General features: G+C 45.1%; 1 protein-coding gene across 1 annotated transcript in view; it reads right to left on the bottom strand.

Annotated features, from left to right (window-relative positions):
• Nucleotides 1-16,272, bottom strand: part of SNRPA (small nuclear ribonucleoprotein polypeptide A) — a 526,049-nt gene that overhangs the window by 56,573 nt on the left and 453,204 nt on the right. The window contains exon 6 of the mRNA XM_044067214.1: nucleotides 11,752-11,840. Coding sequence (XP_043923149.1) covers nucleotides 11,752-11,840 — 89 coding nt within the window. The remainder of the gene's footprint in view (nucleotides 1-11,751; nucleotides 11,841-16,272) is intronic.

Below are 16,272 nucleotides of genomic sequence, written 5' to 3'. Positions count from 1 at the left end.
TGGGCCTAGACAAGGTAAGCAGTAAGAGTGGAAATCTTTATGAGGTATTTGTTTCCCACAAGTTAAACAGTTATTCACTTTTTCTGACATCGGCTGAGGCAAGAAAGATTCCCCAACGGGGTACTTAGCTTTTTAGAAGTCTTCGAAGTAGTTTTCGGTAGTAGTAATCTCTGGTTCTGACCGACCGGCACTTGCGAACAGCTTCTGCTTCGGGCGCCACACGGCAAGAAAGACTGAGGAAAATGGCGTCGGCTGATGCCTTTATACCTGAATAACTGCAGTTATGATGTCGGGTGAAGTGCGACACCAGCCAAGGCCAGACCCAGACTTTGGAATCCGGCCGACCGAAGGGCTGCCTGACGACAGGACAACCCATTTGTAAGGACTGCAGATGCATCCTTGAAGGACATCATCCTGCTGCAAGGCAGCATCTAGTAGTTTTGCTTTAACATGTTCAGGCAGACTTTGTTCCTTTAACCAGGCATGTCTACGTATAACTGATCCAGTGACAGCTGCTCTGCAGGAGGCCTCCAAAGAATCAAACCCACATTGTAAGGTATGTTTGCCCACCTGCTCGGTGGCGTGCAACAAATCCTGTACTTCTTTCAATTCAGTTAGTTGAGGAAGGGTTATCTTTTGTTTTACCGGCGAGATCAGAAATTGCTGATACTTAAGCATATGAAATTGACAGTTTAGAGCTCTCAAAGTGGCTGAGGTGTAGACCCCCCCCCCCCATCTGTCTAGTGCTCCTGAATCCCTTTCAGAAGGTACTGGATTTTTAACCATGGAAGCCTTAGCCCCCTTGGGACCCTGAGAGATGGCCTCTGGGTCAGCTACTGGGCTTTTGTAAGGAAATTTATGGGAATCAGGTACTCTGTAGTATCTGTCAGGCTTGGCCGGGGCAGGAGGCAGAGTCAGGGTTGAAACTGGATTCTAAATGGACATCATCCACAATGTCCAAAACAGGAGGGATGGTTAGAGGTCTGTTGGGGGAGTAAAAGAATCAGATCTTCAGCCATCTTGAGCATCTGTTTCTTAGGCATAGGGCCTTGAACAGGAGAATGAAGTGAAGCCTTTCGATTTGGAAGGAGTCTTCGATTTGGAAAACATTTTGACCAAGTCGGTCTGAAAACACCTTCAGAAGGAGATCCTTGGGAGGCAAGTCATCGGTAGGGCCTGAAGTAAAAGGCTGCGTCGGCCTAGTACATTCCGTCAAAATATCCGTAGCGGTCTCTGGTTCCTCAACTGCAGTAGTCAGAAGTTGCATCGCAGCCTCATGGATAACCGAAGAACTGGAGACTGGATCAACCGAGGCCTCGGAATCGGGCTTAGGCCTGGGCTATCTTTATCCCTGCGTTTTTTGTGCACGCTGGTAGTCTGTAGCTCCGACGTCATGTTATAATTAAATTTTCTGCCAAAAAAGTGTAGTGCGAAATCAAATGGTCTTAATAGTAAGTTTATTAAATCTAGCACAAAAACGACAAGTGACATCGTGATCAGGGCTTAGGCAGGGTATGCAATAAGAATGAAAATCCTTATGAGGTATTTGCTTCCCACAAGAAGACATCGGTCTGAGGCAAGAAAAGTTTCCCCAATGGGGTACTTAGCTTTATAGAAGACTTCGGTCTGAAATTCGAAAATCTCAGGAGTTGGCCAACCGGCACTTACGGCTTCTGTTTCGGTCACTGCGCAGCAAGAAAGACTCGAGAAAATGGAGTTTGTTGCAATATATGTACCCCTGGCGCACTGACGTCAGGGATGAGGCGACAGCAACAGACATTGGACCAAGACTTTGGAAATACGGCCGACTGCGGGACCGCCTGACGACAGGATAACCAAGTGTGATGACTGCAGCAGGGTAACACGAACATTTGTCCAGATTCGGATGAGGCACCCCCGAAGGGTGGGAAATCAGATCCTGAGTGGGATCCAGGATCCAAGGCAGAGCCAGAAGGTGAGACCAAAGGAAGGGAAACCATACCTGGCGAGGCCAATATGGGGCAGAGAATCACTTTGCTCCCCAGTCGACAAGCTTTCTGTAGGAACCGTGGAATAAGAGGCACTGGCAGGTAGGCATACAGAAGACCAGGATGCCAAGCATGAACTAGGGCATCTCTGGGGGACTCCCCTGGCAGGGGGGTTCAGAGCAAAACACTTGCTGCACTTCGTGCTGGAAGGAGATTGGAAGAGATCGCAGCAAGTTTGACCCCACTCGCAGAGGATCTGTTCCACTACTTAAAGATTCAGAGACCACTTGTAAGGCAGAACAGTCAGACAACCTGTCCATTAGGATGTTGACCATCCCGAAATGTGCGTTGCAATGAGAAAGCGACTAGTGGAGATCACCCATTCCCACACTCATGGCCTTGACAAAGGGGGTAAGATCTGGTCCCTCCCAGTTTGTTGATATACCAGACCACTGACATGTCTAACTGAACTGCAACAGTTCCCAGAGGAAGACATGAAGGGCCTGCAACGCTAGGACTGCCCTCATTTCTAGGACATTTATGTGCAAGCTGGTCTCTACAGGGGACCACAGGCTTTGTTGTCCTGCCCAAACAATGCCCTCCACCAGAGTTGGGAGGCATCCTTGGTCACTGTGGCTTGGGCTGGAACAAAGGGTCGTCCCTCCAAACACATCCACCACATGGACGATGGACTAGAGTTGAATTGGATATACCAATGGCAGTTCCAACAGGGACCAGTTCCAACAGAGACCACCATACAGCTAGAGTCCACTGTAGAATTCTCATGTGCAATCAGGCACATAGAAGAGTTATGGTCACCGCCATAGAGTCCAAGGCCCTCAACAGATTCTGCCATTGGGAGATGTGTGTGCTAGATCAGGGAGACGTGCATTCTCAGGTTTTGTACTCTCTCCGAGGTCAGGAAGATTTTGCACTGTAGAGCATCTATCCTGGTGCCAATGTAGTCTATCACCTGTACAGGATTATAGGAGTGATTTGGACACAGATCCAAATGCAGGGCAAGAATCCGGAAATAATCCCTGGTTTGGGAAAGTACACCTGGTGAGAGTGTCTATGGGGGAGCCCTTGGCTCCATGCTGGACTGCCTGTAGGGGGAGTCAAAATTTTGTCTGATCTTTTTGGAATTTGTTCCATGGTGTCAGGCTCCTTCCATGCCTGCGAGGTGACCAGATCCACGGGGACGGGACACCCAGGAAGTAGATGGGCCAGTGTCGAAAGCCTCCAGGAACACTGACTCGTCAGAAGGTGGTTTGGGGCAGACCAACCTCCCTGTTGGCGCAGGATTTCCATGTCTCCAAAGGAGACATCCTTAGGAGGTGACCTAGGGGAACCTTCTCCATTATCCAAGTCTGTATCCTCTGTGAGGGACTCTGGGGAGTCCAAGTGCCTCCTTTCGCACGTATGCTTACGAGGCACCTCTCAGGTGGGGCTCTCCAGGGGGAACTCGCAAGCCACTTTTCCTCAGGGGAACCATGTGGGGCTCCTCAAGCATGGGTGGTCCCTCTGGTAAAGTGATGGGGAATATAAAAAGAGCCAAGGGGGTCTGGGTGGAGTCAGAGGGGGCAGTCAGGGGTCTTGGATCCAGTGGAGAACCCTTTCTACCACAGACTCCGAAGGAGATCGAACCTCCTGAGAAACTAATAAGGAGGCCGGTCTCCCCGGGTCCGAAAACAGAATCGGAGTCAGGCCCAAAACTGGATGGAGCTCTGAGGGAGGGAATTTGGCTCGACAAAGGCAGAGCAGATGAACAAAGTTACACTCCCTCGCATCCGACACCCAAGCTACGGCTCAGAGCGGCTCTGTTCAGAGATGCTCCAGGCAGCTGTCGGCAGAGAGGAAGCAGGTATCGTTGGTGCCAAACTCGACTAAAGCCACCCTCTGATCTGAATACTCAGAACCCAATGGACAGATTGGAGAAGGATATCTCAGCTGGAAAAAAGGAAGCTAGCTCCACCCTCCTAATGGAGAGAGGGTGGCAAGACCGCCATCTGGATCAGAGTATGGATGAACCTCCATTTTATCCATACCGACCTCAGAGACCAGATGGACCTCAATGCGGCCACGGACTCTGACCTTGCAGGTTGGGGTGCCTAGGCCCTATAAGCTGAGCGTGTCTCCTCCGGCTCCGGGGAAAATCTGAGATTGGAGCTGAGGGTAGTCACAGATCCTTACAGTTTTGACTGAAGGGAGGTCTGGAGACCTTTTATGCTTTCCCTAGACTTCGACTCTCTCTCCTCTCTGCCCCTTTTCTGCTCCGCTTCCACAGGAGGTTGAGTCCCAGCTTGGGAAGGAGAAGTCAGGGGGAAAGAAGGAGAGGTGGCCATAGCAGCCGCTGTGACCGAAGACGAGGCAACAGACTCGGAAGGGGGGAAGGCCTTTCAAGGTCAACTTGGCCTTTCTATCTTTAGTGGCATGTGGGTTGAACCCCGCGCATATAGTGCAGTCTACACCCAAGCACAACCATCCACAGGGGATAACTTATGGCCAATACTCTGTGCATCTTTTGAAATTAGGCTGGTCAGCCATACTGTCAGAAGAAAAAATTAAGAAAATGTTCTTGCTGAGAACACCCACACACAGAACACACTATAAACTCGACGCACCTAACGAGGGGAGGAGAAAGGGAAACCTACTCTATCACTATCTAAAAAGTTAAAGAAAAAAATGAAATATTTTCAAAGTCTTTACCCACTTTAAAACCTGGAGCTCGAGATCACAATGCACAAGCTATTCGCGGCAAATGAGATCTGGGGGTTGGAAAGTAGTGGAGGTGTATTATGAGTAAGGGGAGGAGGTTAGAGCAGATGCTAGTAAAGTTGTCAGCTCGGATCTGGTATCTAAAAGGTTGAAGACCAAATGAAGTAAAAAACTTCAGATTAAGAAAATTAGAAACCTAATGGGCTACTTATCTTTAAGATGCGATGTCTGTAAAGAGGTGATTGTACGATGCAAATGTATCTGCAGCTGAAAAGTTCTACGGATTTTGCGTGTAGATTGTCACATTTAAGGCACCTGGTTTATGGCCCTACGTTTGATGTCCCATGCACACTGCAACAGCCAAGCTGAAGCTTTTGTATAGAAGCAGACATAAGAGTCGCCTGAGGGCAGGAAATCCCACACCTAGAATACTGCAACATAGGAATAGGACATTCTATGTTGCATCAAAGTTCTGCATGCATGAAATTAAGTAAAGATATACATGTAGTATTTCTTTGTTCTGAGACAGAAATGAAAAACTTTGTAGGCAGTCTCCCCTGCACTGCTTATGGAATTAGCCAGTATTCTGCACTTCCTGAAGCATTGTTATTGACTCAACTAAAAGGTAAAACTATTTGTGAACTTATGAGAGAAACACAAACTTCCTGAAAAGGGGATGAATTGGGATATGAACAGAAGCATCCTTGAGATCCAGACACCATGCAAGCCTGAAGCAGAGAGGGAAGTCTGAAAGGGCAACATTCAAAAAGAGGGAACCTTCAAGAAATGTATTTAGAAGACGACAAATTAAACAGGAGAGCGCGTTGCACCACAGATAGTAAAACTTTGTCTAACTTCAAACGTGCTGGATATCCAGTGATGAACATACAGCTTCAGGTGAAAACTTCAATTATACGCTCTACTACACTAAGTTCACAGTGTGTAAATATAGCTTCGCAATCGCAAAAGCCAAGTAACACTCAAGTTCCACAATATTAAAAGTAAATACCATACAGGATATAAAAACGAAGAACTCTTCTGATGTAAACAAATGGACAAGCGCTTTCAGCTTTTTCAAACCTTCTTCATATCCAAGTAAATTAACAGGGTTCAGTGTTTAAAAACTAGTAACATCCAATGAGGCGGACTTCATAGAATGACGAGCATCAACCAAATTGGTCCGTTGGTACACACCTCCATGTCATTATATTTACTTGGATCTGAAGGCTTGAAAAAGCTGAAAGCGCTTGTTCATTTGTTTACATCAGAAGGGTTCTTCGTTTTTATGTTCTGTATGGTATTTACTAGTTTTAATATTGTGGAACTTTAACCTAAGTGTTACTTGGCTTTTGTGATTTCGAAGCTATATTTACACATTGTGAACTCAGTATAGTAGAACGCATAATTGTAGTTTTAGCCTGAAGCTGTATGTTCACACTGGCAAGCACGTTTGAAGTTACAAAGTTTTACTATCTGTGGTGCAACGCTCTTCTGTTATTTACATTTGTGGTTCTCTTGAGCGTTTTCTAACGGAAGTCACTTTTCTTGGATGTATTTAGAAGAGAAGTCTAAATTTGGTCTCCAAGTACTCTTTTCCTGGGTACTAGGAACATTCTGGAGTAAAACTCCCTATCCCTTTGGGAAACTGAACTTCTTAAGTACCCTGAATCAAAAGATTCCAGAGCACTCCTGGAAAGGACAGACGTTTGAGGGGCTGAGGAATTCCCATAAAAAGGGGAAGAGATTTCCAAACCATGAAATACCCTTAGTGGATAATGGACAGAACCCAGAAGTCATGAGTAATCTAACCAAGCCGGTAGAGAAAGGCGATGAGAAAAATGTGGCTGGAAGAAAAAAGATTGACAGCATCTAGTTCATCAGGAAAAGGAGACTTTGGCACAGAAGTCAGAGTAGCTTCAGCAGGAGAAGCCCACTTTCCCACCTTTCTGCCCTGGGGGGGGGGGGGGGGGGGTGGGTTGAGACTGCCTAATTGGGGTGAGTTCTTTGAAACTTGGGTACAGGAGAAACAAACATGTTTAAGTGCCTGTAAAGCCTTGCCCTGATCATGAGACAGATCTCAGCAGCACCTCAAGTGTGGACTACCCAGAGAAGCATCCATCAACTTAGCCTTAATATCAGACAAAGGTTTAAGCCGAAGCCAAGAATATCGCACAGACCCAAAAAGCAGCAGCCCTACAGGAAGCCTCTGCTGCATCATAACAGCACTTGATGGAATGACAGGCCACCTGGAAAGAAGTCCCCAACAAAGAAAGGAAAAGTCTTCCCTTCAGAGTCTGGAAGATCACATTACCCCACAGGCCTGGGAATGAAGAGCCAACATGTACCTGGACACAAGGGTCTAACTGACCACCCAAAAAGCTAAAGTAGCAGAAGCATAAATATTTTCCCATAACTTTTCCATAGTTATATTATCAGAAAGGAGAAGGCATCTCAAGATGTCTTGTCAGAAGCCACAGACCCCACCAAAGGGTCAGCAGGACACTTGTAAGAAATTTACAGTCCTTAGGCAGCCTATAAAACCATCGGGTTTCTTGGGACAAGGGGCTGAGCAAGAAGCATTAGAAAAGACATCCAAGGAGGGACAGCAGAAGGCCTGGGAATCCATCTGCAGGAGTTCATACCTTTTCTGCAGTTCCGAAACCAGAGCACAATCCCATTTAAAAAAACATTCTGGAGATGGTATCCCAAAAGAAATTTCCTCAAGAGAAGGATCAGGACTAGTAGATTCCTCTTCCTCAGACCCATAATCAAAAGGAGAGGGAATCATAGGAGTAAGCAAGGGATCCCTCATCTGAATCCACTTCCTCCTCAGCAGAATCCTGTTCCCTGGATCTTTCTTTTAAGGGGAACAGAGGACCAAGGAGGAGCTGCAACAGAAACACCCTGAGGCAGTTTAAGCCAAAGCATTTAGCAGTTCGAGTGAAATGTTGCCACTCTGTGGGTCCTTAGGAGCTAGCAATGAGTTTTAGGTCGTTTTTTTCTTTAAGGGGATGTTTGCCTTTTTAAGTGTAGAATGCTCCGACCCCAGACTGCATTCAAGAATGGTAGAGGGGATTTCTTCTTGTACTAAAATTTGATGAACACCCTTAAGACCCATGGAAATCAGCAGCGATTCCCCTGAATGTCTTGATGTGGATATCTGCAAGGCCTCCCAAGACGCGCCCAAGGTCAGATACCTGCCGGCCTCAAACAGTTGCAGCTGAAGATTCCAACAATGAAGGCGGGAGAAACTCCAGGCTTTCACTAATCTCAGGAGAGATGTCTGGTGGAGGCTGTAGAGTAGAAGAATCCGGCCTACATTTCTTCACCTTCCCGGATGGCTGCCCCTCGAAGAGGGAAGTTCTTAAGGCGTGGATTCTCTAGATACAATGCCAAAAAGCCTACTACAGAGGATCATGGGAACCAATAGCATGATAAACTGAACAGGACGCATGGTTGTGGAAAGCAGACAACAGGCACTGCTTGTGACAGTCATGGGGAATTTTTGTCTCCCGCATTGGCATTTACCCTTCTTGGATGACATGAAACCCCACCAGAAAAAAAGATGCAAAAAAACAACTGGTCAGTTACTGCAATGGCTTGGTGAACCAGCAACATAAGAGGCTTTCCGACAGACTATCAAGAGATGGCGTTTGGACTGGCAGCAAAGTTCTGAGGATGGTATGTCCAGATATCACCTTTATTCCCTACATTACGAGAGGAGTATGTGTGATGTACACTAATATCTTAAAGCAGCCTAAAGGCTTTGGCCTACTGGCCGAAGTTGGGGAGCTGTTGGCAGGGGATCCCTACTGCAATGAATACAACAGTGTAAACGAAAGACCTATTGATATCCTTCCAAGATAGACATGGCAAAAACCTGTCCTAGTTCTGGAAGTGACAGAACTGTAATGCCCAACAAAAGTACTGACAGATGACATGGTAGAGATTTCTAGAATGGCTTGTGTGGTAACTCCTTTAAAAAGGTGGCTCTGGGGTTAGCCACATTTCTGGTAGTATAAGCTTGCACACCCGTTCGAAATTAGTTATCCAGAATAACTTTAGAGACAATAAGCTATCCAATTAAGCTATTTGATTACTGACCTTCTCCCCCTTTACGGAGACTATAAAGAGTTGTTCAGGTTGATGCGTTCTGGATTTCTAAGGACAGACTCAATTTCCTGCACACTTCCAAGGAATGCAACAGTTCCCCCATTTGTCCTGGGGAAGCGGCAAACTTAAATTAATGGCTCTACTCAATGACAGTCTTGCAATCACTGCCATGGAGAAAAAATTGGTATAAATGGTGACCCTGTCCTTGTGAATACTAGGGGTTCCTGCACATGAAGTTGCCATACTGCTCAACCTGCAGGCCCAAGAAATCTAGACCAAGCATAAAATATTGGAAGTACAGGTGGACTTGATCCTTCAGAAAATGCATGCCAAATCTGCAACCCAAATGTGTCTAGTAACATCAGTCCTCTAATCTCACAGCGAATAGGAAAGTGTTGTTTATATCCAAGACTGCTCCCAGGAAGGTGGCTTATCTTGATATCTTCAGTTCAGTGGGATTTGTTTTAGACTCAGCCCTTGGTCTGCTCAGAATTCTTTTCACAGGACTTCCAGCTTCTCTGCCTCAGTCTGGCAGCAGTAAAACCCTTAGCTTTTTTTTTTTATTTTTTGTGAGAAAGGGCTCTAGGGCCAAAAAGAATTACAGGTCAGGTGACACAGGGATAAGTGACCCACCCCTTATCTTGCCGCACAAGTTGTGGGGTGCCTAGGGTGGAATTTTCGGTCTCACTTTATTTTTTGTAACTATTCTCCTTTTGTCAGTTAGCTACATGGAATATAACAGAGAAACTCAAACAAGAGCAAAAAAACACTAAAAGGTTAGCTATCTGAACACTTTCAACAGGATCTATCAGCAAGAAAAATATATTTAGACCCTTTCAGAAAATAGTGGCGATAGCAAAAGTTAGGGCCACCCCCCCCCCCCAAGAAACCAGAAGGAAGCAGGAATGAAAAGGTTTTAAAATAAAATTTTAGCTTTGCGTAGCTGTACATTAATAGGAGGAGGTGTACTTAGATGTAGCAGGGAACAAACATGTCTAGTAGTGATGGAAGCAAACTAGTTGGGGTAATCTTACACAATAGGGCACAATGTGAAAATAATTCTTTAAAACCACCTCAAAGGCTGGATCACTAGTTTTGCTGGATTGGACCTGACAAACAGCTTGAGGACCAAGTTGGATTGGGCAGACTGGATAGTACCCCACATGTTTTAAGATTCCTCAATTACGTACAACACAGATGGCCAATTACTGTCTAGTCTGCCAACACAGGAATTTGGTACCTCAAAACAAGGTGCTGAATGTGCTCCTAAATATACTTCCAATACAATATTATGGAGACCATGGGAGGAATCATACCTACAAACAAACCATGTTATTCGATAAAAGATACAACACACCAGAAAACCTCAGACGTAAATGCATGTGACGAATTTGCAATAATTTCAGGTTTGACTATAGATGTCAAAGACAAAAAAACAAATTGACCAGTACAGACACTGGTTCTGTTGCCACTAATGAGAAAATAAAAAAAACAAGCTTGCAAAGTCCAGCTACACTGATAGGGACAGATATTTTAGCAAAAACATTTTTAAACTAGGGAGCATTTTCAAATTGCACCTCTTGACATAATTAGCAGCAATGTTAAGAGGACTGTGTTTAGCTGCCTAAGCATGCAGGTTAAAAAGCTCTTTGCGTAAATTGAACTTCAAACACAAAAGAATGGAAGAAGAGGGCCATCAGAGCCCAGTTTGCCAAACTCTCTATTCCATAAACAGCTGCTACTGTAATCTTGTCAATATTCTAGTGTTAAAACAGCTTCCGTCTGCCCTTTGCCCCTTAAATTCTCAGCAATGGTAATCTGACAACATTTATGGTGGACAGGAGGGTTTACTGTTCTACGCAGTCACACCCCTCCCAGGAAAGTGTTTTTGGTAACCAGGTCTGCAGAGCTAACTTGCTCCAACTTGGTCAGAATTCACGATGGGATTAAGGCAAGACTGTGCAGGCAAACAAGGGTTCTGCCAAGGACCTGAAATCTAGACAGCGCTTACGTGAATAACTTCAAACTTACCCAACTCCTTTTAGAGAAGGCTTCAAAAATGCCATGCTCTATACAGTGCCGCATCCATGTCACTGACCCACCCACTTTTGCCATCTTTTCCTATGTCTATCAAGTAAAGTCTTCCTCTCCAAACCAGCATTTTTTTTACTCCACCCACTGTCCCCACTACTAGCTGACCAGAATCTACTGGCCCATTTGTTCATCCACTGGGATGAAAGCAAACAAAGGATCGATTATACACCATGAGGGTTTTTGGTTTCTAGTCCTATCCTCAATGCAAATGCTACTTAACACACCCAGGGTTCAGGGTGCAATGGGCAACAGTGAGGCATGTCACCCACTTGAGTGATGCAACCACTCCAAACAGCCCAGACTCCTTCAAAACTACAGATCTTATGAAGTCCATCTAGCGGAATGTGTACCCCTGAGCATGCCCCCCAAGTCTATCACTTTTCTCAACTTGAGCAGGTGCCTAAACCATTATTCAAACTCGGGTCACCTGGACAATACAGCCTTATCTCTTTATGCCAACAAATTTTCAACATTAAGTGTTTCAAGTTTCCCTGCAATAACTTGCACTCATTTTAACGTTTTACAAAGCATTCAAGTTCATATACATACTCCAACTGCTACCACTTGCACCCCACTGAGCTGCAGGTTTTGATACCTGCACTCCTAACCAGTCCCTCAACATCATTTCATGTGGATGAAAAGTTTGAGCCCAAGCACCAATCCCTTGTAGAAAACTCTTTCCCAACACTGACACTCACTTTCTGATCTGAGCACCCTTCCTCAGACAACTTGCCACCTCTTGAGGGCCAACTTCTATTAAATCTGTACATATTAAACGTGGTCAGTGGTCTTAATGTTACATCTGCAACCCAAACCTGGTTAACTGTGTTATTCAAAATCAGTTTTATTCATTACTTACTGATTAAACAGCATGGACAACATCATTTCATTTGTTTCCTCTGGAAGGTTGGTCAAAAACAGAATATGGTTGGGTGGATTCTCAGCCAACTAGAACAAAAAAGATGCAAGATTATAAACAATGTCATTTAAGCTACATATTCAGCAAACCCTAACTCTAAACTGTCACCACTCGTTTTGTAATCTTCATTAGAAACCACTAGATGCTGCAAAACACAAATCTGGCCTGGGAATCTAAAAGTATAGTACACAGGATGTCAAAGTTTCTACTATAATGCTTCCACATCAGTAGCACCGCAGAGCAGACTACTCAGTTTTGTACCTACCATAAATGTAGATGTCAGATAGGAATGCATCTGCAGTCCTTACAAATGGGTTGTCCTGTCGTCAGGCAGCCCTTCAGTCGGCTGGATTCCAAAGTCTGGGTCTGGCCTCAGCTGGTGTCGCACTTCACCCGTCATAGCTGCAGTTATTCGGGTATAAAGGCATCAGCCGGCACCATCTTCCTCAGTGTTTCTTGCCCCAGATGCCCTCTAGGAAGGCTAAATTTGGATAAATGCCAATGATTCCAAATAGTAGAGAGCAAACAAAAAATAAGCATGTATGTACATATTTACAAATACACCATAATGGATTCCCCCAGCTAGCTATAAGATGGGCAAATACCCTATGAATACCACAGAGGGGAATGGTGGGAGGGTAATCCTGACTGCAGATGCATTCCTATCGGACATCTACATTTATGGTAGGTACAAAACTGTACTATGTCCTTCAAGGATGCATCTGCAGTCCTTACAAATGGGTAGAATACCATAGCCAAACTGGGGGAGGAGGAAAAAGGAAGTTATGGTGTAGTTAAGATCCCTTGCAAAACAGCAGTGGCAAAACCTGCTTGGGATCTAGAGTATAAAGGTAAATTATAATGCTTGGCAAATGTATGCACGGAGCTCCAAGTAGCAGCCTCTAAAATGTCCTTGGTAGCCACTCCTCGTAGGAAAGCTGTGGTGGTGGCTGTAGCCCTTGTAGAGTGAGGCCTGATGTTTTCTGGAGTTTTCTTTCCATGGTAGGAGTAACAAAATCTGATACAATTTCCTATCCACTTGGAAATAGTTTGTTTTGAAATTGCCTTTCCTTCCATTCCTGTTGCATATGCTACCAGAAGCTGGTCAGTTTTTTCTATTGCCCTTGGTTCTGTCCAGGTAGTAGCGTAATTGTCTATGTACATCCAAGGTATGCAACAGTCTTTCTCCCCTGTTCTGTGGGTTGGGGAAGAATGTAGGTAGGTGGATAGCCTGATTTAAAGATACTCTTGGAGACCACCTTAGGCATAAAAGTAGGATTTGTTCTCATGGACACTATCTTGATGGAAGATCAGGAAGGGTTGTACTGCCATTAATGCCTGTAGCTCAGATACCCTTCTTGCTGAAGTGATTGCCAGTAGGAAAGCAGTTTTCCATGATAAGTATTGTAATTCTGCTGTTGCTGCTGGTTCGAAAGGAGGGAGTGTCAATTTTTCTAGCACAAAGTTTAAGTCCCATGCTGGTAATGGTGGTTTCCTAGGAGGTTTAACATTTTTAATTCCTCTGAGAAACTGCCTGAGTAGAGGATGTGAGAAGACTGGAGGATCCAAGTCGTATTCTGCTGAAATAGCTGATGCATGAATCTTAATGGAATAGGACAGGCCTTTGTGAAAGAGCTCTGCCAAGTATTCCAGGATGTTGGCCATGTTTACCAGTGACACACATCTCCTTTTGTAGTACTCCAAATGAGGTATCTTTTCCATTTTGCCGAATAATTTTTCCTTGTTGAGGGTCTGCGAGCCTCCAGGATAATGTCTTTAACCCTTTGGGATAAATTTGGGTTAATTGGCCTTATGCAATGTTCCAGGCAGTCAGCTGCAGCGTTCTCAGGTTTGGATGCAGGATGTTGTAGTGGTTCTGTGTTAGCAGCAATAGAACCAGGGGTAAGGGCCACATTTGTTCCTGAGACATGCTCCTCAGTAATGGGTACCAATGTTGTCTTGGCCAGTCTGGAGCTATCAGAATGATCCTTGGACGGTCCTCTTTGATCTTAAATAACACCTTGTGCATCAAAGTGGTGGGAATGCATAAGCTGCCAGGTTTTTCCAGCTGAAAGAGAGGGAGTCCACCTTCCAAGCAAGTGGGTGGTACGTCCTTGTACAGAATCTCTGTAGCTGGTGATTGTGTGGGGATGCAAATAAGTCTATTTCTGGGAGTCCCCATTTTCTTGTAATGGTTTTGAAGATGTCCGGATGCAGCATCCATGGTAGTCCTGCTTAATCTGTCTGCTAGAATGTTTTCTTTTCCTGGTACAAAAACTGCTTGTAACTGAATGTTGTAGCTCAGGGCCACATTCCAGAGGTCCAGTGCCATCCGGCATAGAGGGTACGAATGTGTGCCTCCCTGTTTGTTGATGTACCACAACTGTGGTGTTCTGTCCTTATCAATTGGCCTTGTCGTAGAAAAGGTCTGAATGTCTGAATTGCCAGTTTGACTGCCAGCATTTCCTTTAGGTTTATGTGTAGGTGCAGCTGGTCTGGAGTCCATAAACCTTGAATGCACTTGTCCAGCATGTGGGCCCCCCAACCGAGGTCTGAGGCATCCGTCGTGATGGTTTGGCTTGGCTGAGTGTTGTGGAAGGGCAATCCTGTGTTTGCCTGACAGGCCTGAGCCCACCATAGGAATTCTTGTTTCAGGCATGGAATTATTGGAATTTGAGTTTCTAGGCTGTGCTGGTGTTGAGACCATAAATTCCTTAGGTACCACTGTAATTTTCTCATATGCAGTCTGGCATGTGGAACCAATATTATGCAGGATGCCATGAAGCCAAGGCTTGCAGGACTTTTCTTGCTGTTAGCTGGTCCTGTTTTGTTAATGCCAAAAAGTAGAGAGGTAGTTGCTTCTGTTTTTCTACTGTTAGGAATGCCATTTGTTTTGATGTGTCTAGCTCTGCACCCAAAAAGGTTATCCTTTGGGATGGTATCAGCCTTGACTTTTTCATATTGACTGTATATCCCAGGGCTTGTAGTAGGTAAATGACTCTTTTCAAGTCTTCTGCTAGCTTGTTTTTGTTGTCTGCTTGTATCAGGCAGTCGTCCAGGTAAGGGTAGATTTGGATTCCCTGAAGCCTGCAATGAGCAGTTACTGATGCCAGGCATTTCGCATTTCGTGAACACTCTGGGCGCAGTAGATAAGCCAAAGGGCAATGCTGAGAATTGATAATGCTCTGATCCTGCAAGAAATCTGAGGTATCTTCTGCAATTTGGTCGTATGGCGACGTGCAGGTATGCCTCCTTGAGATTTAGAGTTACCAGCCAAGACTCCTTGCCCAGCATGGGAAGAAGCTGCTGTAGTCAGCATTTTGAATTTTGGAACAATGAGGAATGTGTTTAAAGCGGACAGGTCGAGAATAGGTCTCCATTTGCTCTCTTTTCTTGGTACCAGGAAGAGTCTGGAGTAAAATCCCTTCCCTTGCTCCATAGATGGTACCTTTTCTACAGCTCTCATCCTTAATTGAGATATTTGTTTTAGAGCTTCTGTCTTTTGATTTGGAGGTAGGTTTGGCATTCCTCTCTTCCCTGGTAGAGTATGGAAGTGAAACCTGTAACCTTGGTCTATTGTCTGCAAAATCCACTTGTCTCTTGTGATGTAATGCCAGTTTGTTGAAAATAAGGCTAGCTTCCCGCCTAAGGGTGCTTGTAGTTGTTCCCTGGTAGGCGGTGCCAGAGCCAAGTCACTGATTGACCTGTAGTTGTGGTGGTGGCTGTGTCTGTGGCTGTGCCTCGCTGGTTGTTGCCCTGCCACTGGCATCCTCTGTAGGCACCCCTGGATTGGCTTCTGCCTCTTGAACACCTATTCCTGCCTCTGAGTTCTGGAGGAGTCTGGAAAGGACCAATTCTTGGAGGGCCAATTCCTGCTAAACCTCGGAGGTTGGACCTGTAAGAAATCTTTCACTGTTTGGACAGATTTTGCCTTCTCTTCCATCTTCAGCACTTGTTGTGCAGGAGAGCCAAACAAATTGATCTTATCCATAGGAGCATCTAATAGTTTTGATTTGACATGGTCTGGTAAGGCCTGTTCTTTTAACCATGCATGCCTTCTGATAACTGTGCCAGTCATGGCTGATCTAAAGGAAGCCTCCAGTGCATCATAGCCGCATTTTAAGGAATGGTTACTGACTTGTTGAATGTTATGTACCATTTCCTGCACATATTTGTCTACTGTTTCATCCGAGGACAGTTTTATGGTTAACTGGTCTAGCATAAATTCTTGTTACTGTATCATGTGAAATTGACAGTTCAAGGCCCTAGCTGAAAGAGTAGCAGAAATGTAAACTTTTTTACCCCATCTCTCTAAGGATCTGGATTCCCTTTCAGAGGAGAGGGTTTTTTTGGCAGAGGTAGCTGCTACAGCCTTAGGTCCTTGGGAGATAGTCTCTGGATCTGCAAAGGGAGCCTTATACAAGTGGTAATGTGTGTCCGGGACCCTGTAGTATCTATCGG

The sequence above is a fragment of the Protopterus annectens genome, chromosome 1.part0, assembly GCF_019279795.1.
Source record: "Protopterus annectens isolate FY-2018-M chromosome 1.part0, PAN1.0, whole genome shotgun sequence".
NCBI classification, from domain to species: domain Eukaryota; kingdom Metazoa; phylum Chordata; order Ceratodontiformes; family Protopteridae; genus Protopterus; species Protopterus annectens.
Note: the sequence above shows the minus strand (reverse complement) of the source record. Positions and strands in the feature narration are given on the sequence as shown.